Raw genomic sequence first — 23,087 nt, 5'->3', positions numbered from 1 at the left:
TTTGCTGTTTGGCTGTTTCTTTGGGTTCTCTGGTGTAAGGAGACGATAATGCTTCATTTACAGCAAGCTCAGAAAAGGTCAGACCTGCTTCCCAGAGAGCTGCTGTTCTGATGTCATGGTGGCAGGTGTTAAGACAGTGGGTTCTCTCGGGCTCTGCTGACATACTGTTTAGTGCAGACCTTTGAGATTTTTGCATTTTAGAAAGAGGAAACCCGAGCTAATGATCATATTTTATATATTTTAGTATATTGTATGCGCCACATTTTCTTCTTGCCTTTTTTTTGGGACATTCTTGGTGATTCACTTAGATGTGTCTTTTTCCATTTATCTTTCCTTACATGCCAGTTTTGTTTGTTTCTCCATGCTAGAAAAAACAGCAAAGCAAGAGAAGAGGTAGAAAAGATGAGCATCAGAAGAGGGAGGACAGAGATGCGAGAGAGAGAGAGAGAGAGAGAGAGAGAGAGAGAGAGAGAGCGAGAAAATCAGAGAGAGTGCTGGTGATCAAGAGAGCGTCAGAAATGCAGAGCCACAGGATACACAAAACAAAGGCATTAAAAAAGCCAAACCTCCCACGACCATCTCCAGCATCATTAACTGTCCCTGGCCTCTGAACATGAATTTTGAGACACTGCTTTGTCTCTCACCCTGGGAATGTGAGTCAAATACTGTAAATCGCTAACATTACGGACTGGCTAATTGTGTGAAAAGGACTCAATATAAACCTACTAGTGATGTATTGATCTCTCTATGATCAAAAGAGTATCAGTTTGTTGTTTTTACAACTGGGCAGAATTTTTTAAAAAGTAAATTGGTTTGATTTTTACAAAGAAAATACTTTTTACATTCATTAATATCCCCATCGACTGAGTAATTCTACTGCGCCTCAGGCAGACTACTGAAAATCAATGTGAACCTCTGCACTAATAAAGTTCATCCCCCGGCATTATCTCTGAAAATCAATCACCATCGATCTGCTTTACAATTTTCACTCCAGGCATACAAAATGTTTATGCTTGTTTTTAGGCTTATTGGCTGAACATTTGACTTTTTTCAACCTAACTCCTCACACTGTGAGGACTGGTGGAAATACAATTGCAGCATAGCTAGCTAATTTTGTTGTACAATTTACAATCACAATAAAGGCATTCACTTCCCTACCTGATTTAAATAAATGAAAAACCTGTCAGCTGTCCCAGTAGAGAAACTGGCAACCTACAGGCAGGAATAAGATTTCCAATGTGTGTACATCGCTTCTCTTTTACCAAATAAGAGCAGAAAGACAAAAACAGAATAAGGTGAAAAGGGACAAGCACAGCAATCAAAACCAAGAAATGTTCTTGTCTGGCAATATAATATTTACTATTTCTAGACACTATTATCTCCTATACCGGCTGTTTTAGGCCTTTTAATTCAAAGTCAGTTCTGTTTTTGAACAGGGAACCATCAGGCAGACCGTGCCTGTTAGCCTGCTGCTGCTCCATCAACAGAGAAACTCAAGGTTGAAGACTAAATGTGGAGGCACTTTGGTGCTGTACCTTGTTCAGGGACAGCGTGCACAGATACAGTGTCAACTCTGCAAAATGTGATCAATGTGTCCTTATTTAGACAATGCTGTCTGCGTACTGCATTAGTGGCAGAGTAGACAGAAAGCTGTCAGTTAATAAGAGCCCAGATTTGAACACAGCACTACTAACCAAGGAGGACAGTATGTGATGGATGGAACTACTGTGTTGACGGACAGCTTCTACTGCAATGTTGCAGGTTTATCAGTCTGCAGGTGTTATTGGTTTAAGCTCTAGTTGTGGTAAATGTGTCTGCATGCATGTTTGTGTGTATTTATGCGTGTGTCTTAGAGATATGTCATAGCAATAACAAAAAGAGTCTGTGGCATAAAACAAATGACATCAACATCCTTTAGCGATTCCGTTAGATCTATTCACTTGATGATGTTTATAAAGCATACAAATATTTGTGTGTGTGTGTGTGTGTGAAAAAAAAGAGAAGAACCCCCAGCAGCCCCTAAACCTGTCCGACTGTGAGAGCTTAATTTATCATGCAGAGGCAGCAGCTGCAGCTCTTCCTACACTCCTCTGATACACACACATACACACACACACACACACACACACACACACACACACACACACACAGTCAAAAACTGTATCATCTTTGGGTGTGTGGGGTGGGTATACAAGAGAACATTTGATGAAAGGTTTCTGATTTCACTTTCAAGTAGCCTAATGTTTTTAGAAAGAAAGAAACAAAATAGTCAAAATTAACAGCAGGTCATTCATATATTTCCCACCCTTTATGATTAAATACATGTATTTTGACTTTTACAGTTAAAATGACACTTGACGTATATTTTTGGATTAATAATGGGGATAGCTAATAGCTATTATCATTCGAAACATAATTATCACTTTTCATCATGTATGAGTAAGAGAGTCGAGCCACTCACATCATGAAAGATAGTAAGCCCTTGTCCGGCGGTGTGCAGCGGCTGTTGTTGCTGCTGCTGAGCCCGAAGATGCTTCTGTTTGGCCGACTGCAGGCACATAGTGATCATCTCCGTACAAGCCAGCATCTTGAGGTACACCTTGGCCGGGCAGATTGCTCAGACTGTTGACGGGGAAAGGCTGAAGTAAAGTAGCGGCAACGTTTTGGAGAAGAGGCTGGCTGCAGGTGAGACAGATATCAAGTGAAACCAGAGCAGGCGGAGACTCGGAGATGCTGTGCAACTTTGTGCTGCGCTGCTGAGCAGAGCCGCCAGCCCCTCCTGCTGGGGCCGCTGTGATTGGCCCGTTTATCTGCGCCGTGCATCTGGATCAAACTGTTACCTTCATCAGGACCAAATGCTCCCTATAGCCTCTGATAGTCTTTTCTGTGCCTATTACATCCGTCAATGCATGGACGCCAAGTCAGCTTGTATTTAAATGCTTTACAATCAGAACTAAAACCTATCTGAATATAAATGGGGTGCAAGGAGAGATCAAATATCACTTTTAAAGTTAATGACACTAATAAATTGTATTCTCTTATGCCGTGTATCTATAAGGCAAATTTAGATTTAGAGGTAGAATATAGGCTAGCCTACTGTCAGGCTAAAATTTAAATTGAATGTAAAGTTTAACCTTGTTAATGTGAATATTAGGCATATTAATAATAGTGATGCATTCATGTCGATACCAACTTTTAGCTGTAAAATTCCACTAGACCAACTTTTGACAGACACCGCCATCTGCTGGATGATGTGAGCCATAGTTTGAACCTTTTTATATATATATATTTTTTTTATTATTGTGATTATATTCCATTACATTCGCTTTTCTACACGCTGTTTTAATTTGTTATTATAAACATGGTATTATGAAAGCAGATCATTTGAACTGAAGAGCTGTAGCCTAAGACTAATAGTGTTGGCTAGCATAATCCTGTGGTCTGTAGCAGTGGTGTAGTCTATTTTTCTGTAGTGAGTATACTGTGATTTTTCCCTCCCAGCCTCATACTCCCCCGTCCCAAAGCGACGTCCCATAAGCACCACTACACTCCCTAATACATACAGTATGCATGTACATGTATGTAATAGAGAGCATTCCGAAGGACTGCTTAGGCTGTGTGTTATCAACACTGCAAAGACTTTAACAGCCAATAACAGTTACAAGTGGGCAAGGGCGTCACTTTGTGTTGAAAAGTGGTGGGGACATTTTAGGGCTCAGATTAGAGTTGTGACAAAACACAGCATACGAGATGTGACAATCCAGAATATTGGGGTCACAAGAGCACGACTAGAAGATATTTTAATACTATTTAAAGAAATATTCATTGATGAACATATACGATTGGGGGATCTGGGGGTCCTTCCCCAGAAGATTTTGAGCATTAAACACTCTTAAACACTCTTAAACACACTATTTATATGAAGGGGAACAACATTCAGGTGACGAGTGACAATTGAGAATATAAAAAAATAAAGGAATATAATGCAGTAATCAGTAAATTATTTTTTTCCATCCATCCGTTGTCAACCGCTTATCCTGCGTACAGGGTCGCGGGGGGCTGGAGCCAATCCCAGCTGACAACGGGCGAAAGGCGGGTTGCACCCTGGACAGGTCGCCAGTCCATAGCAGGGCCAAATTGTTTTTTTAGCTTATGTAATTTTTTGGGATAATTCAGATCTGTTTTTCTATATTTACATTGCATTGCATGTTTTCTTATTGTGCAGCTCCAGTTAGGAGGCAATTTTCAATGCACATTTATGAGTGTAAATTGCAACTATTATTAACAATAATGGAAAGCTGAGGCTCAGTATCAGTAATAACAAGAACATAGGCACCTGTGCAGTTCTGTCACCAACACTCATTCATTACAGAATATTATGAACAGTGAGGACACAAAAAGTGGTCCACATCATTTCAAGCACACTTATCTTCCAAAACCATTGTCAAACAAGCATCCAGGAACTGATGCTTCTACTGCGCGCGCGCGGGCGCACACACACACACACACACACACACACACACACACACACACACACACACACACACACACACACAAACACAGTACCTATCATTGATTGACCATTGATCCACCACATTAACGTTAGTTAAGTTAACTAGTAATAGATGCAACTTCCGTTAATGATCACGTATATGCTACTTTCACTAACCAGGTAACGTTAAGATAGCATCAGCCTCAGCTGGCTCGTTTCCTGTAACGTTAGTTTCAGTAACCTTAACGTTCGTGTCATCTTCTGCAGCCGCGGTGTCACCCGGTGCGGCAGCAGATTCAGCTGCAGGCTTACCAAAATACCGAACAAGTATAGTTTGAGTTTGCTCGCGTTTCACATCTCCTTTCGTGATTCACATTAGTTAATGTCAAACTTGCGCAGAGTGACTGCCACGCAGCTGTGTTGTTGTTTGGTAGCCGCAAACGTCAGTTCAGAGCTTCGCAACACAAACGGGGTGAATTTATGAATGAACTTGTGAAAGTTCTGCCACAAGATGTGAAGGTTATGTTAGGTATCATCTCGCCATTTTAAGTGGGTATACGGAAATCTTTGACTGTTCCTAGTGGGTATACCTGCGTATAACGAAGACGACACCACTGGTCTGTAGTGATTTTAAGAGGAGGTGAAGAAAACGATAAAACGAATTAGATAGGCCTACCTATTATTGTGTATTCAAAACATCAACAATATGAACTAGAACACTTTCAGGAGTGACATGAGGGGGCGGAGCAGAGCAATTCCACAACGACCCCTTTAAAAAAATTCTCTTCCTGAACTTGAGTCAGTTTCACTTTCTGTTCTACCTGCCAGCGGCGGAGACGTGAGGGCTGGGCGAGCCAGAAGAGGAAAACAAGTAGTTTTAGTCTTCACTAGTCTGTTATTTTGCCTCTAACATCACCTATAAAGTACCCTCCTTACCATTAAGCCGAATCGAGGACGTGCCTGTTGGATGCAGACAGGACTGCAGCGACGCGACCTGGTTATAGCCTACGTAACTGTCAACATGTCTTTTATTGGCAGCTCTGTTTTGTCATAACTGCAATGTTGGCCTGATACATTTTGTGTTACCTGCCGTTTCAGGTGTAATTATGGCTTCTGAAGTTACACCGGGAGTCAATTTGAAAGAAGGTGAGCTGCTCGACTTAGTTTCGATTTTGTTTGTTTGTGAGCGAACTAACCCGGTTTCACGACACATATCTGACCCATATGAGACCTCCCCGCAAACACACACACACACACACTCTTAATTGACTAAATGTCCCAGTGAAAATAATGTTTTATATAGGCATTTTACTGTTTTCAACATTGAATTTTATCATATGATAGTGAATGTGGGTCATTGCTTTCATTAACTAACACCACAAACGGTGCCATCCAGTGCTACTAACAGCCATCAGTAAGCAGAAATCAAATGTGTTGATAGTGAGGTTGATAGTAATCACGTGAGGTTAGGAACTGTTCCCTTGCTCCTTGTGCAGCAGAGGAACTGGCCCTCTCTCTGAGTGAAGCCCTCAGCAGCGGGGATGGACAGGAAGCAGTCAGGCTGTGCCAGAAACTGTCACAACTCTATGTTCCAGTGTCTGTCAGCATCAACAGTCAGGCCTACCCTCAGGACTCCATAAGGTGGGGACTGTGGATGTCACCGTATCTATGTGTGACTAACTTGTTTTAGCCATAAAACAGAGAACCGTAAATTTGTTGCCCATGGGGAAGAATTTCCCTCTTTTGTAGGGCAGTGTTTATTTCTGAAGTGAGTTATGTCTTGAATCTGGATTATGTAATGTGTGAGAATGAAGTATGTTAGCAAGAAAAAAACAAAAGTGTGTGGTGTTTGATGTGTGATGCAATAAGCAGAAACAAAAAATGAGGACAACGGTGGTTGTTTTGTTTTCTCTATAGGTTGTGGGTTGGAGTGGAGGATGGTCAGTCAGATACCTACATCCCAGTAACCATTGTGGTCTCTTGTGACATGACAATTGCACAACTTAAAGAAAAGGTACTGATGTTGCAACATTAACTGCAGATGATCTAGCACAATTTTCTATTACTTTAATATCCATAACAGTATACTATAGTATGTGGTAGTAGGTCAATGGGCCTCTGTTATTGTCCTCAAAGTTTTATATTTTGAATTTAATTTATAGTAAGAAATGTAATTTACAGATTTAGTGTGTGTGTGGCTTTATTTAAATGCATGTACATGAACACTGGCACAGGTACAGTGCACACGTTTCCTGTTCTGTCATGATTACAAGTTCATTCAAGTTAAATTCATTAAAAAAAACAAATGTGAAGTCAAAATTCCGTTGAATGATCTGTCTTGTCCATCATTTTATGTGCACAGATCAGCCATGACTTTGGGTTCTCCCCCACGCTGCAGCGCTGGGTGATAGGGAAGCGGCTGGCTCAGGACCGGGAGACGTTGTACAGCCACGGTGTCCGTCAGAGTGGAGACAAGGCGTTCCTGTTCATCCTCTCCGCTCATGCTGCTCATCTCACACGGCAGCAACACAAACTGGACCAGGAGCAACAATGCATAGAGGGTCAGTAACAAACACACACACACATCATGGCTGCTAACAATAGTTGTATTCTTTGTCAGTTAATCTGTTAAATTATTATTTTTTGTAACGGTGCCTATTTAATATTTTTGAGTTTTTGGAAGGAATAACAACCCATTTAGGAAATACTTATGGATACTTACGAATTAGTCTCACCTTGATTACAGGTTGAATCAACAAATAATCTCAACAGTTAAAATAGTTTTATTGAATGATAATCTATTCTTAGGCATTGTGGAGTCCATGGAGTCTATGCAGCTTTTACCCAGAGGGCTGGGCGGAGGTGGTGGTGAGAAGACAGCTCCTCCCCCAGACACTGAACAAGCTCCTCCTCCTCCTCTTCTTCCTAAACCCCCAACTAGGACTAAACCTGCTGTGCTTCCTAAACCTCAGGTCAGAAAACAGGCTATGCATTTAACATTATGTCTGGAAGACTGTCAACATAGTGCTTGTCCTGGTTCTGTGCAAGCCTATCATATATCTGTGTTTGTGTGTAGTTGGGCTGGGCCTGTGCTATGTGTACGTTCGTGAATAAACCAACGCGTCCAGGCTGTGAGATGTGTGGAGGGGACAGGCCAGAGGATTATGAGGTGCCTAACATCTACCAGCCAGACCAGGAGGAGGTTCTCCGAATTCAGCAGGAACAACTGGCCATATTGCAGTATGAACAGGTAACGGTACTGTTCATTAAAAAGCAGGCAACTAGGAGTCCTGAAATCTAAATTTGACCTAACCCTTTGACCTAACTTATTAAACATTATGGTTGTTGTGTGAGGCAATATAGACTGCAACACAGTGCAGCTGACATCTTAGAAACTTGAAAGTATGTATACACTCAGTGGCCACATTACACCTGGTACACCTGTACTATCCATTGCAATTCAATACGATAGCTCAGATTATTATTGAGGTTGTAGTACTGGATGGCATAATACTAAGAGGTGTTTCTAATGTTTTGTCCTCCCTATTCACTAGGTTTAGAATATTGAAACCCCTCTCAGTAGTCCAGTCCAGTATGACATCATGACTAACTACTGTATAACCTCAGTGCTAAAACATATAATTGAACACGTCTATGACAGTATGAAAAAGGAACTTTGTAGGCATCATAAAAGTGGACTTTGTAGCAGAACAGGTGTATTGGATTACATTAGATTGCACAGGTCCACTGAGTGTTTAGTACATTTGGTTCTGTGACACATTTTGGTTATATTCCAATTTTGAAAAACGATGATGCATGTACTAATTTTGTAAAGTAAAAAACTTCTGTGGTGAGCTAAGTGCTCTTGATGTTTATCGTCGCTCTCTTGTACAGAAGAGGGTGTTCAATAGTAACACCTCTAACTCCTAACCTCTAACATGCACTTCCTGTGCTCTTCTTCTTCTATCCCCTTACAATTGTCATGTATTCATTACACTTTTTTGTTAACTCTCCCTTCTTTCCCTAGGTATTTACCCCATTGATGCAATATGTGCTATGAGCTCTTACTAGTATTTATTGCTGCTCTTACTAGTATGTGTTGTCAGTTGTAGATCTCGTGCTGTATTTGATGCTTTGTTGATGATTGTATGTTGTTTCTCAAATGTGAGTCACTTTGGATAAAAGCGTCAAATGAGTAAATGTAAATTATATGTGTGATAAATGCAGAACAATTACATTACACATACAATCTACACTGATAACCTATACAGCCTAATAGATTGAAGTATGTGAAGTAAACATAACACCAACACCACCACAGAGTAGAGTCCAAAAAAACTGTCCTGAGGCTCTTGGAAACTATTTGTTTCCAACAGTATTCTGCTGTTTCACTTTCCATTTTCTGGAAACGCGGGATGATGATGTTGATAACGGGTCATGACAATTTGTGATGAATCTGTTTAATGTGACGGCGTCCCTCCATTTCTGGTTGATGAAGGCTCAGAAGGAGGAACGAGAGAGGAACTACCTGTACTTGTTGGCAACAGAAGACCAGAACCTTATCCTCAATACCACAGAGACAGACTGTCCCATCTGCTTCTCTACCCTGCTGCCAGAAGAGGGCGTCGTGCTCAGGGAGTGTCTACACACTTTCTGCAGGTCTGAGAGCAGGAAACAATTTTGTAGCGTTGTCCTATGTTGTTGAAGTGATAAAAGTATTCTGTCTGCTTTCTAAATGTCTACAGTGGCCACACAAATGTCATTATCCCCAAATTGTGCAAATGTTAGTATTTAATGTAAATGTTCATGTATTTTTATTATGTTTGTGTGTGTGTCCTTGTTCAGGGAGTGTCTAAAAGGGACAATAGTGAACAGTCAAGATGCTGAGGTGTCCTGTCCTGACAAATGTGAGAGCAAGCTACTGGACAGAGAGATCCAAGCGGTGAGTGTAAAGCTGGAGAACAGGAAACTTTCAGCATGGGCAGTCAAGAAATCACAATCTTAAAGTTGATAGAGAAATAATAACATATAAAAAATAATAAGAATCCAGACGTGTTACAACTGTGACCACATTTTCATTTCAGTTGTTGCAGTAGACAATGATCACAGAAAATGGAAAATTAGCATATTAGCCTTTGACAGCGTAGGCCTGATGTAATAAGACATTTCACTGTGGACGTATGTCTGCGCTGCCATGTCGGTCTAATAAAAAAAATAAACAAATGGTTTCTGAAACTTCTTCTTCAAACCTGGCTATAAAATGTAAGAAAGAAAGTAAAATGATGTGCAATAGAAGTAAGTCTGCCGCCTAATAACTTCACGTCAGTTAGTCGCAAAAAAACAACTCTCAAACTCCATTTGGGAGTTGCGCCTTATCATTAGGGGATTGTTGCACAGAACTTTTCTCTTTTAAGGAAGTCACAGAGGGCACATTTGACAACAGGGAATACAGTACAGAGGTGATTTACGGTGGCTCTGATCAGGACTTTTACTCTGGGTCGACGACAAGTTGACTAGTAGCTTAAGCTAATGACTACTAATCGGCTAGGAAAATAGTAAGTCTGAGGCAGCCCTAAATAAAAGTTAAGCATGCGTTTCCGTCATCCTCAGAGAAACATGTGGCTTAACAGCACATTTTTAATCTTAATTATTTAAGAACATCTGTTCAAGTAAAGTAGAATGATTTCAACTACAGTAAATGGCAAGCCAGTCAGTGCAGGTGGGGAGATTTACTCAAATGTCAAATCGGCACATTTTAATAAAGATAAAAAACCCACATAATGTATACTTTTACTCTGTTACCATTATATGATCTTGGTTACAGCTGCTCACAGAAGAGGAGCACCAGCGGTTTCTGGAGTTGCGTCTGAGCATTGCAGAAAGCCGCTCGGAGCACAGCTTCCACTGTCAGACTCCGAACTGTCGAGGGTGGTGCATCTACGAGGATGAAGTCAATGAGTTCCACTGTGAACTCTGCGATGAAACCAACTGCATTCTCTGCAGGGTAGTTTTCTGACATTCACTGTTCTAACTGACTTACAATTTCTTACAGTGTAGTAATAACAGAAGCACCAAACAAAGTTGTTGTGTTTGCAGGCAATCCATAATGGCATGAATTGTAAGGACTACCAGGATGACCTGCGCATCCGAGCAGAGAACGACCAGGCGGCTCAGCAAACTAAGCAGATGCTAGAGGTAGGTCAGCCTGTGTTATTCTGTGATGATGTGGCACAGGAGTGCAGAGCTTTGCAGTCTATTGCACTTCTGATGCGGTTTGACAATAAACAGTTGTGTGCTCCTTAGTGCTTGTGGATCAGTGTGGATAGAGAAACACATTTGTAACAGTATCAGCCTTGTTACACATAAGCAAAAGAAAACAACACTACAATTCTGAACCAGTGCACTACCCAGTATGCCATAAACCAATACGGGAAGTTTCTTTTTTATATCCTGTAGCAGTCAACTAAAACACTGGTAAAAATGACATGTTAATATTTTACAATTTATAAGATATCGCATAGAGCATTCATTTATTTAATCTTGTCTAATGGCCTGTAAATATTTTACGATGAATCATGAATAAAACAGTATTGGAGTGTGCACTGCATTTGCTTCTAAGATAGTCCTTTGTTTACAAACTGGGAGGGCTGGTGGAGTGTCTGTTTCATATACATTTGTTTTAAGTGCTCTTAAGTAAGGTTCGTAAGTCCATTTGAGGGATGTTTTCCTTCCTACAATCTGCAGTTATTTCGACTTCCAATCCTGCCCAAATAATGTTTAAAAAATGTGTTTTCTAAGTGTCCTGGCACAGACACTGGCTTAGTTAGTTGTATGTTTGATATTTTACTATCCATTTTAAAATCTCAGGGTTTGTGTTCTTAATTCACACTGATTCCTTCAGTTTGGTCCATGCTTTCTTAGACTTAAAGAAAAGTGACCAGTTGGTTGTCCCATGATACAAGATCAGCATATTATTTTTGAGTTTGATGGATGACCGGTATTATGTTACTGTGTAATGTTGCTGTTTTGTGTACTTTTTTAAAATCACCATCAGGCAAAATGCAACATTATTCAGTGTTCATTCTCTGTTGATTGTAGTTGTATTTTTGGGCATGTCTCCCTATGGCTACTTTACATTTTCATTTTACTGAATTTCAATACAGAACCTGCTACAGAATGGAGAGGCCATGAAATGTCCGCGGTGTGACATCATCGTCCAGAAAAAAGACGGTTGTGATTGGATCTGCTGTTTGATGTGCAGGACAGAAATCTGCTGGGTCACCAAACAAGCTCGCTGGGGACCAAATGTAAAAACATTCACTTACAAAACAGTTTTTCAGTGTTTGTTCAGTATTCAGGAAAGTTAGCTCATGTGTTTGAGCTGTGCATATAACCTTCTCCTTTTGTCGTATTTTACAGGGCAGCGGCGACATATCTGGGGGCTGTAAATGCAGAGTGAATAATCAGCCTTGCCATCCCAACTGCCAAAATTGCCATTGAGGCAAGCACACTAATGAACACACATACACAGCTGCAAGCGCTTGCACTGTCTGAAGAAACGCAGACCTCAGTCATTGCATATGCTGGTAGCTTAATGCTGGCTATATTAATGTGTTCTTTCGATTTATTTTACTCAGTTTTAGTCTTGGTTTCAATGGTATAGTCACTGAGACACATCTACAAAAATATGATATACACAAGATATACAACCTGCCAGCTATTGTACATCTCTGCAGCCAAGGATAATTACTGTCAGTGTTATAATGATACAAATATGACGAATTAATGCTTAATATATGGTTTGACCTCTGGCTACTACTTTAATGCATTTTGATGAGCCAGCAATTATACTGTGTTTACTTAAGTAATGAGTAATTGATCAAAGACCATTAAAAAAAAAATAATAATAATAAAATACAGTAAATAAGAATGTCACTCTAAAGCTAACAATTACATGAATATGGAATTGTTTCCCGTGTGTAGTACGCTACAACTCATTAACTAGAACTGACAATAACTTCATAATTTATGAATGATTAAAAGTGGAGTAAGCGATTTGGAGAAATTCCAGACCATAACAAATACCATGATATATAACAAATAAAGTAGCTAACGTTAGCAAAGTTGTAGGTTAGCAAACTGTTACTAAAGTTTCTGGTGCGAAGCTAACATGCAAAGAGGACGAGATAGCCCCAGAGTCAACACACCAGATCCAGACGGTGATACAACTTTTCTGCTAAAACAGCATGTCTTGGAGAACTAGAAAGAAAGCTGAATGTCAGTGGGCAAGTCATCTAACGTTACCTGATGCACAAATCATGGTTGGAACTGCTGGATAGTGTTGTGTCGATCAGTCCGAGCCACTTTGTTTCCCATTTAGAGAGTCAGGTCTGTGTAGAAACACCAGATGTTCAGTGCACACACATAACGGACAGCGAGCGGCCGTGAGGAGAGATCCGCCGAATTTGACAAAAATAATTCTATTTGATTGGAATCGTTTACCGCATCTTTTAATGGTTTGTTTTCCCAAATGATCATCTAGACTGATCATCAAACACCAGAACTAAAGTGTTTTATATCCTTTATATGTTTGATGTTTTAGCTTGATAAGTGACCAAAATGATAAATGTTATAAGAATTATGACAGCAATAGGTTTTCTTTCAGTCGACTAATCAGACTGTGGTGAAGGATGTTTTAAGTGTTTACATTGAATGAATGTGCTCAACCAAGCTGCTCTGATGCACTTAATAACTTAGTATCAGGATGAAATATGTTGTTATGGACAAATGCTGGATTATTCAGGTATTCAAGATTTTATCTTTATGTCTTAATAACTATATTAACCTATGTACAGAAACATTCAATTTTGTTTATGTCTTGTAACTATGAAGTTTGGTGGGTTTCAGTTGGTTGTTTTTTTGAAGTGACATGCCTTAACTCCAAAGCATAATAGCTAAAGATGGTAAGTTAAGCCTGACAACGAATAGTTCAGTCTGAATAAAGTTTAGTCAATGTAGTGATGAGCCTTCCTGTTTAAGTGTCTGTAAATGGCAAATCTACCATTAGAAAGCAGTTTTTAAGGAAATGTAAAATTGACAGTTTACATGTTATCAGGTACATAGGAATTAGTTTACACCATGAGTAACTGTGTCCAAACTAAGGATGGGGTTAATTTGTATTGAGACTGCTTACCGATCCGATTCTTTATCAATACCACTATCGATACTTTATTATTATTTAGTGATGGTTATTTGGTAAGACCAGACCCAACGGGCATGAGGTAGGCCTGCACAGTATGAGGAAAATATTCAGTGTGTGATAACGTTATATATTGACATGACATATCACTTGCGATAAATAAACATATTTAACTTAGCTTAACCCTCACCGTATTCCACCGCGACGGCGCAGCCTCTCGCTCTGCTGCAGAGGCGTGTGTGTGTGTGTAGGAGCCGACTGAGAGCAGGCAGAGACTGCAACCTGATGATTTTCTTATCTATTGCGTTTAAATCACATTTGACACTCGAGACATAACGTTACATCATAGCCAGCAAGTCTCGATAAGCTCGAACCTTACTGATTTTCAGGTTTGGAGAAATTTTGGAACCAGGTCTTGATCCCCATCCCTAGTCCAAACAAATGCGTCTTAACAGTTTCACTCTAGTTTATTAGCATTCTCTTGTACATCTTTACATTAGTATGACAGATTCAATGTAAGAAAATAAACAAAAGGCAGATAAATCATTTAGTGCAATGAAAAGAAATAAAAACCACTGAGTGCAGATACATGGTGCATTACAATACTGCCGAAAAACTATACTCAGGCACCTCTAAGCGTCCTTGGACACGTTCCAGGTCACCTTCATTTTCAGATCATTTTGTAGATCCCTCACCAGCTGAATCAGTGGTTCACTACAAAGGCAAGAAACCAATCAGCCTTAATTTTCGGTTCCTAACACAGCAAGAACAACTTCTCTCAACGTGGCACTCAATGCGCTCAACTCAAGTGAGAAGTTTAGTTGACTGGTTGTTGTGCCGTAAAATGTAAGTGACCTCGAATTCTTCTGATGAGCAAAACACATAAAATATTAGACAACTCAAATTAACTACCTTAGAATGAAGTGCTCTGACAACCTACTTGCTATGTATTTTCTGATAAGAGTTTAGGCTATTCAGGTGATGGTATTCTGCGGTTATTCACTGTAACCTGAGCAAGCCCCTACTACTTTAAATATGTGACCGAATGAAAATGAGCTGAACTGCCTGTTAAATGGAAATGCTACACTCAAAGCAATCCAACCTAACTAATGTGTGTGTAAGTTAGCATTAATTTGACATTTGTGTTAGTTATGTTAGCATTTCAACCACTGTGTTTTTTTTTCTGGAAAGTGCCTATGAAAATAATTTCACAAAACTAATGCAGCTAGAGCAATCTGGGTCTCAAACTGTGCCAACACATGGACTACAGTGTCCAATTGGTTTTACTTGCTATTTATCCCAGCTTTGATATTTTCTGTGACCAGGCAGTGAGTGAGTGTGCTGATAAACTACACGGAGAGATTTAATCTACTCCAGGAAATGTGACGCAGAAAACATACTCTGGTCATTTGAGGCTATGAAACACAGACACATTTTTTAGGTTGTGCAACTAAATAATTAGGTGAAAATGCAACTGGAAAGCTCTAGTTAAACTATTTCAATATGGCTGATTTATTTACTTCCTGTACTCCATTCTGGGACCTCATCCTCAAATTCAAGATTGTTGAGATACAAATAAAAATTCAAATGTGTAGTCAAGGGTGTCAACTGCTGACATGTTTTAAAGACACTCGGCCCCAGAACGGTCTTGACCAAAAAGGCGTATTCAAACAACTTAAAGTGACAAAAAGACCTACAAACATAATAAAATTGTGACCTTAAAAGGTGCCTGTGTGTCATGATCATATCTTTACACAGCTGCTTACATACCTATAAATTAAACACAGTACATTATACAAAAAGAGGGTTCTAACAATCCTCTATTTGGTCTCTGTCCAGGTATCAAATACATGACAAATAGGTTTGCACGCACACACACACACACACGCACACACACACACACACACTTAATTGGCAGCAGTTTCAAGTGTAGTGAGTTCACCAAGCATAAATCTCTTATGTGAGCATAAATCAATATCAGATTATCGTAATACCATATATAAATAAACTTTAATAATGACACCGTCAGTAATAGTAATTAGAATTACAGTCCCTCCATTATAACAGGGTGGATTCTTCATTTCAGAACACCAGCAGTTGTTGCTGTTATACTGGTGTGCACTCTTCAGTTACTTTTAAAGGACCTTCAGCTGGGGCCTTCATAGGATGTTAAGACATCCTAGGAGGCGAGAGAGGAGCGTTAACGTTCCGTTTAGAGAGAACACTCAATGTTCACTCAGTGACAGTGTTATCGACTGCAGGGTTTGTGGTTTAATTAATTAAAGGGTTCTTGGAAACAGACCCACCAGCTAGATTCAGTCAAGGACAGATAGGTTAGAACGTAGGGGTAAAAGAGGAGCATTTCAAGGAAACAAGTCCAGTTTGGGGGCCCACTCCAGGGCAGTATTGACCACAGCGAGAGCTGCTGCCCCTAAAGCCACCGTCAGACCCATGACAGCCAGTCGAACAAAGCGGCGTGCTGCTGAAGGTTGGGCCACTACAGTGTTTGCTGCTGTGCTCTCCAGCGCAGCCTGTTTCTGTCTGCGTCGGCGTCGGAGAACAGAGTCTGGTCGCTGTTGAGTGGACGCAAGGTCAAAGTCCTTAAAGGTAGAGCTTGCCATGCTTAGGAGTAAAAGAGACAGAAACATGAAGAGACAGAGAAAGACAGAAAAGCAAAGTGTAAATGAAAGAACGGTGACTTACTGGAGTTGTTGAGAAGCACAAGAAAGTAAAATATGAACATTTTACTATTTATATAACAATAGCGTGCAGATGTAGAAGCAGAAAAACTAAACATTCCTACCACTAAGGCAGGTAGCGTCAGTAACGGTAAGGTGGAAACCCCTAAGGAGTTAACTACCTTTCATGTGAGGCAGCCTCTCTAGCCAGTTCAGATGGAGGGAACTGGACAAAGAGGTCTCCTGCACGGCTGATGAGTGTCTCATATGGCAGGTCCTGGGGAATCTGAGATAGCAGGTGATGAACCATGGCCATATCGCATTCACACTCCAACACTTCCTCCTCTCTGTACAGTACGATCTGCAACACAAGTAGCAACACATGGGGACATATTTGTAACTGCACATTGGTGACTGAACAGGCTTTTATCCTTTCAGAGATGAAAGGACATGACTGAGATGATCAGGTTAGCCAAAATAGATTTGTTGTCATGGTATAATACAGCTGCAGTGACTTGATTGTGTGGGGATAGACCAATCAGCCATGGATAGTAATGGGTCAACTGCTCAATCAACAATCAAAAAAACAACAGAACACCTTATATCTGCCTTTACCTTTGTAAATGCTGGAGTGGCTACGGTGTCATCACATTTTATCAACCTACACTGTCGACAAAAATCGCCCACTTACTGAACAATAAAATTAGCAACATTAGTGACGCTATTAAGGTCAATACGACCTAAAACCTCTAAAAGTGTGAGAGCATTTCACTCAGCCATAAAGGTTGTGAATTGCAACATTTGCAAAGCATCACTGTGGGTTGCATTCAAATTAATCTGAACAATTCATGGGTTTGTTTCATCTCATTTGAACTTGACCTTTGGGGAACAAGTAACAGTGTTGTGAAACTGTGTATTAAAATGCAATCTGTATCTGGATAAGTTACCCGGTATTATAACCAGTGCAAAATGTGTTGCAACTGAACTTGCCCCCGGAAGTTTCAGTGCATTCTTGTTATCCTCACTGAGATCTGACCTCTGTGCTCCAAACCTGCACGTTTATAAATTGTTTATAACGATTAACTTTATAAACTTTGTGAAAAGTTGTCTACAACAAATTCTTAATTATTGTTCCCTTTTGTAAATTCGGAAAATCCACTACATTAAGTTATTCCTTTCTTTGTACAAAAATATTTTGGCAGTACTGGCGATAAGCTACTCTGTCTCTAGATAAATTATATGCCTTGTTAACAACCAGCTGCACAGGAGCGTGCAATGCACACCATTGCACACGGGTATTTCTTACTGTAGAAACCTGTTTGGTCCATGACATTTTTTTTGTTACAACAGAAACATTTATTAAAATATTTACTTTTGAATGCAGTATTCTTTTTATTGTCAGTACTGTTAATTAGCACATGCCTAAAACAACCTCAAGCCAAATTTAAAAGCTGCTAGCTAAATAAGAGGCACTGAATAATTGTGCAATTCATAATTCGAATAGTCGATTATTGATTTAAATAATCAATAGATTATTCGACAGTCAAAATAGTTGTTAGTTGCAGCCCTAAACAATAAAAACAGACAATATAGCCTTAAGCCACAAAGGATTCTTGCACAGTGAAAATACTAATGCGATGTGTATGCAAAGCCTTGAAATAAAAAGGAAATCTCTCACCTCAACTGGTAACTGATAACTAGTAACTCAACAAATGTAGCTCATACAAATGTTCTTGCCATAATTGACTGAGTAGACTTAGTTCATGTACTGTACATGAAAGATACGTTTCTTAATCAGTCCATCTAAAATGCAACAAACTATGAGTGCTGATTATAGGAAACTCACCACAGCAGCAAAGTAGATGGGCATCAATGGATGGCAGGCCAGGAAGAAGTCATACAACCGGACAACATGGCGGAAGTCTGACAGAACGTGGCCAAACCAGGTGATCAACCAACTAAGAGCAAAGACTGTACCCACCTCAGCCCTAAGAATCAATCAACACATGACAGAGATCAACTTACATCAGCACACAAAAACTGTAATGTGGGGTCATGCTCCAGTTTGAGGACAATGTATGCCTCAGGCTCAGGAATGATTAAAAATGGGAGTTATGCTATGGGATCTGAACTGAAACATATAAAAAGGTATCAGTCATGATAGCCCTCCAAGCAAACTACTTAATGTCCTGTGTTATAAAGCCTTTACAGATGCACAATCCTACACAATATTAGGCAGGTGATCATACCGTTACGGGTGATCGGTGTAAATGGTATTACATTTCCTAACCATAAGGAAATCTGTGCTGGCTATGAGCCTTTTAATATTCTTAACGTTCCACCTTTATGAAAAGCTGCCTTAACTTGCAAATTATGTTCACACTGGATATAATGACAGGATGGATTTTTCTTTTTGCAAAGTTTTGTGTCTTATAGGTAACATCTAATAAAGACAGAAAATCATTTGATTTGGACTAAAACAGTAGTCTTACTGTTGCATGAAGTCATGCACATCAGGGTTGACCCTCTCAATGATGGGCATCAAATAATTAAGAATGTGTTTTGTGTTGTCCATGGTAGGATCCATGAAGTCCCTGAAAAAAAGAGGACAAAACGGAGAGCATTTTTAGAGCCTCCTTCAACAGTGGTTGAAGGAGGAAGGCAGGGAGGGAAAGGATATTTTTTATTCTGACATGTGGACACATGACAAAGAAAACCTGAAAAAACAGGTAAAGTTGCTGTAAATGTATCATTCATATATATATATATATATATATATATACACACACACACACACACACACACACACACACTAAACACCTGAGGTGATGTGTTGAGAGCTTTTCCACAAGAGCAGTTGCACGGCGCTCTCCAAGGACCAATAAGAAGGTGACAACAATGTCATGGTATCCTTGGTAGTAGTGCAGCTGGGGATTACGTTTCAGAACTACGAGGATGATGTCAATTAGCTCTTCCTGGAGACCCTCCCTCTGCTCATCTGGCATTCCTGTACAAGTCCACACAAAATAAAATACAGGTGTTAGTTTAAATAAGCTTTGGGTATGTCTGTACATTAACTTCAATCCATCAGCAGCAATAAACTTTTTCATAACCAATTCGGTTATATTTGGTTCATGCAAACTTATACTGGTGTATTACTGACCAATGCAGAGACAGTGCTTATTGTATTATACAACTCAGTGACGTGAACAATCTGGATGTTTGCAAAGTCCCTTACCCAGAAACACAAACCGGAAGGTGAGCGTATTGAGAGGATCAAAGGCAGAAACTGATGAGGGCCTTGCTAAACTTCAGTAACACTCCTCAACAATAAATGTGTCGCTCAGACACCTTCCAGACCTGGTACAGAGACTTTTATGATCAATCTGTCATTGATGTATGGACAGAGACTTATCTTTGGACATCGTGGATTTATCCTCAGCATAGAATAAAATCTATAAGCTCCACTGTCCTTTCTTTATAACACTCTGGACATTAAGGCAGCTGTCAGGTTAGCAACAGTTGCACAAAAACACTTACTGTGAGCTACATTACTGCAGTAATCACTGTTTAAACTAATCTGTACAAAACTCATCAATGAATGTAAATGTAAATGCTCCGTACTTGTATAGCGCCTTTCTAGTCTTTTCGACCACTCAAAGCGCTTTTACACTACATCTGCATTCACCAGTCACACACATTCATACACTGAGCCTAAGTGCTCAAACGGAAACTAACATTCACACTCACTCATTCGGGGTTCAGTATCTTGCCCAAGGACACTTCGACACGCAACCAGGGGGAGCCAGGGATTGAACCGCCAACCCGCTCAACCTCCTGAGCCACAGCCGCCCCAACATGAACAGTAACTTTCATATTTTAGTCGCACTGATTGGAACATTCCTATCGTATTTATCATACTGGAGATAATGTGACTATTTTTGAGTGATGATGACTGTGGTGCAGCTGAAACAAAGAAATATAGTTAAAAAGTGAGTTTTTCATTACTAGCTGCATAGTCTGAATGGGGTTTGATAGTATTTCATAAAATACGAAATGAGCAAGATTTTATTCATTCACAGTCAGTTTGAACCTAGACACATTTTCCACTGCAAAAAAATCATTAATAGGCTAACCTACTGAGTGGGACTGTGACTCCACAATCACAGGTCCATGAGTAGGCTATAGCCTAAACTATGTCTAATCTGTTCAATTAATATTTTCATCTTCAGTTAACCTATTGCCAACAGCATTTTGTTCCGTCAGGTTACAGCTGAATAAATACATCAATACATCATAAGCTGAACTCAAAGACCAAAGACTTTATGTACACAAAAGGTCTATTTCTCTCATTGTTCACATATCTGTGTTAGTGAGCACTTCTCCTTTGCCGAGATAATCCATCCACCTCACAGGTGGGTGGTGGATGGTGTCGAGTGGCTTTTTATTGTGGCCAGCCTAAGCCACACCTGTGAGGTGGATGGATTATCTCAGCAAAGGAGAAGAGCTCACTAACACTGATTTTGACAGATTTGTGAACAATACTTGAAAGAAATAGACCTTTTGTGTACATAAAGAAAGTATTTGGTCTTTGAGTTCAGCTCATGATGAATAGGGGCAAAAACAAAAGTGTTGAGTTTATAATTTTGTTCAGTATATATCAACAAAGAAAGCAAAGCAGACCAGTCCAGAGAATTTGGTGCTCAGGACTGGTCCACCACAGTTTGGTTGTGCTGGTGTGTTCAGTTGTGGGTGTATCAGTGTTTCTGGAGGAACCTACACACAGCAGGGCTTCATGAAACACTTCTCTGAACAGGTAAGGGTTCTACTCACCTGGTGGGAACCTCCGCAGTGAGCGCTGGACATCCAACAACACCTGGTTGTAGTCCTTGTTATTCTCCCGCTCTACTTTTTCTGGACAAAAGATGTGAGCATCAGCATTACCATAACTTACCCTAGTCAAATACTGTATGTGGGGCAGCTTGCACCTGCTAGGACTCTGTCATGAATAGTGGGAAAGGAATAGTATGTGCGATGGCCTATGTAGCTGACATCTGTTTGTGCATAAATGTAACGTTGGCTAACATAATACCTGGCTCTTGATCGAAGATGTGAGGGGGGACGTTGAGAAGCCGAGGCCAGACTTGACACCGTATCTCATCAGTCAGCAGTCCTCCTTCACTGATAGCCATCCTCCTCAAAGCTGCCACATCCACTGGAATCACACTAAGGGCCTGCGTGATGTCCAAAATTTTCCTCTTCCGTCTGGTGTCCCAATCTGAGAGACAAAACGCCGTGTTTAACTGCTGCTAGCTAGAAGTTAACCTGTGTTTACTTTTATCTTGCAAAAGATCGCGTTCATTTTTCAAGCAGCTAACACATTTGCTGAGGTTATGGAGGACATAAATTAGTTGGCCAGCTCCAGCAACAGACACAAGCGATCACGTTTTGGGCATTAAAAACAAGCAGCTGAAATACCCCAAACATTTGATTAACTTACCCATATTGAAGAAAGCTAACGTTAACTTAGCTTTAACTCACCGTTAACGTTACCTTTTTTCCCATTCACAGGGGACGTAGCACCAACACTTCTAGAGTTCTTCATTTTTCCCCTCCACTTCTTTGCGTGCCCTTGTCAGATAATATTTTTAGCCATCTTCTTTTGTTTGACAAGCTAGCTGTCTAATTAGCGAGGTTAGCCTCCATACAACACACGGCCCGATAACGTTAGCTATCCAAGTTAGCTATTCAGTGTTAGCCAAGTTAAAGCTAACGTTTGTTATCAGGCTAGAACGACGCTGCTCTGGTTCCGAAGATATTTTCTTCAGCAACACAGCCATCATTATTCGGATCACTGACACACGGGTCAACAATCATGAAACACCGCTCAATGCGGCTACATGTTTACACTGACGGAAGCGACCAACAGAATAGATCAGCTTTAGCTAGCCTCCCCGCTCAGACGGCATGATGACGTAGGGTCGAGGTGATGGAGGGAGGCGTCCCTTGCTGTGTTGTCGATCAAACAATAATAATGATAAAGTGATAATATTTATTACTTTATGTATTTGATTGGTAGATAGATGGTTTGATAATTGTTTGGTCGATTGATGGATTGATTTGTTAGGCATATGCTATTTCCAATGGGGAAATATGCTGCGTTGGGCTAACGTTAACGTTACTCATTTACCTTAATTGAGTATTTGCATTGTTTTCCCTACTTAATTGGACATCTTCCACTCTACTACATTCCAGAGGGAAATACTGTATTTTTGACTTACATTTGCTTTATTTGACAGCAATAAATAGGCTAGAATAACACTGAATGCACGTTAAATGAAACACATTCATGTATCAGTAATAATAATCCTAATTCAACAATTGCCCATGTTTGCTATTATGATTGGAGCCATTATGCTATAGGCCTATAGGCTACTTTAATACTTCAATTACTTTTTGCTGATAATGCTGCATAGTTTTACTTCAAAATCAAATAATTTGAATGCATGGATTTTATTTGTAATGGAGTATTTTACCACTGTAGTATTAAGTAAAATCTCGGAATACTTGTTCCACCGAGCCAGACCTGTATCTGTATCCTGCCACTCTCGCTGTGGGCTGCTAATGAATAGCCATAGATAGGCTACTGAATAAAAACTGAAATAATTTGTTGTGTGCATAGGTGTTATTCTCGTGACTCTGAGTCATAAAGCCTTTG

At 40.0% G+C, this 23,087-nt stretch overlaps 3 protein-coding genes across 6 annotated transcripts in view; 1 reads left to right on the top strand and 2 right to left on the bottom strand.

Annotated features, from left to right (window-relative positions):
- Positions 1-2,756, bottom strand: part of necab3 (N-terminal EF-hand calcium binding protein 3) — a 47,874-nt gene extending 45,118 nt beyond the window's left edge. Inside the window, exon 1 of the mRNA XM_038697377.1 lies at positions 2,462-2,756. Coding sequence (XP_038553305.1) covers positions 2,462-2,587 — 126 coding nt within the window. The 5' untranslated portion in view covers positions 2,588-2,756. The remainder of the gene's footprint in view (positions 1-2,461) is intronic.
- Positions 2,757-5,294: 2,538 nt separating this feature from the next.
- Positions 5,295-13,518, top strand: rbck1 (RanBP-type and C3HC4-type zinc finger containing 1). 3 transcript variants are annotated; one of them, XM_038697374.1, is made up of 13 exons: positions 5,295-5,501; positions 5,591-5,638; positions 5,989-6,133; positions 6,410-6,506; positions 6,891-7,053; positions 7,301-7,464; positions 7,569-7,742; positions 8,991-9,151; positions 9,338-9,434; positions 10,317-10,496; positions 10,589-10,687; positions 11,656-11,799; positions 11,912-13,518. In XM_038697374.1, the coding sequence occupies exons 2-13, from the start codon at positions 5,599-5,601 to the stop codon at positions 11,990-11,992; spliced, it is 1,545 nt and encodes a 514-aa protein (XP_038553302.1). In that variant the 5' UTR covers positions 5,295-5,501; positions 5,591-5,598; the 3' UTR covers positions 11,993-13,518. The 3 variants fall into 3 exon arrangements, with proteins under 3 accessions (XP_038553302.1, XP_038553301.1, XP_038553300.1); XM_038697373.1 differs by having other exon boundaries at positions 5,296-5,489; positions 6,855-7,053; XM_038697372.1 differs by having other exon boundaries at positions 5,296-5,501; positions 6,855-7,053.
- A 624-nt stretch (positions 13,519-14,142) lies between these two features.
- Positions 14,143-22,344, bottom strand: tbc1d20 (TBC1 domain family, member 20). 2 transcript variants are annotated; one of them, XM_038697375.1, is made up of 8 exons: positions 21,911-22,344; positions 21,462-21,647; positions 21,203-21,283; positions 19,190-19,376; positions 18,862-18,963; positions 18,216-18,357; positions 16,552-16,730; positions 14,143-16,313 (listed from the first exon to the last, which is right to left on the bottom strand). In XM_038697375.1, the coding sequence occupies exons 1-8, from the start codon at positions 21,972-21,974 to the stop codon at positions 16,055-16,057; spliced, it is 1,200 nt and encodes a 399-aa protein (XP_038553303.1). In that variant the 5' UTR covers positions 21,975-22,344; the 3' UTR covers positions 14,143-16,054. The 2 variants fall into 2 exon arrangements, with proteins under 2 accessions (XP_038553303.1, XP_038553304.1); XM_038697376.1 differs by having other exon boundaries at positions 21,923-22,344.
- Positions 22,345-23,087: the final 743 nt, after the last annotated feature.

This window comes from Micropterus salmoides, unplaced genomic scaffold, assembly GCF_014851395.1.
Source record: "Micropterus salmoides isolate LMB-PRFRI ecotype aquatic unplaced genomic scaffold, ASM1485139v1 Ms_hic_scaffold_4, whole genome shotgun sequence".
NCBI classification, from domain to species: Eukaryota; Metazoa; Chordata; class Actinopteri; order Centrarchiformes; family Centrarchidae; genus Micropterus; species Micropterus salmoides.
Note: the sequence above shows the minus strand (reverse complement) of the source record. Positions and strands in the feature narration are given on the sequence as shown.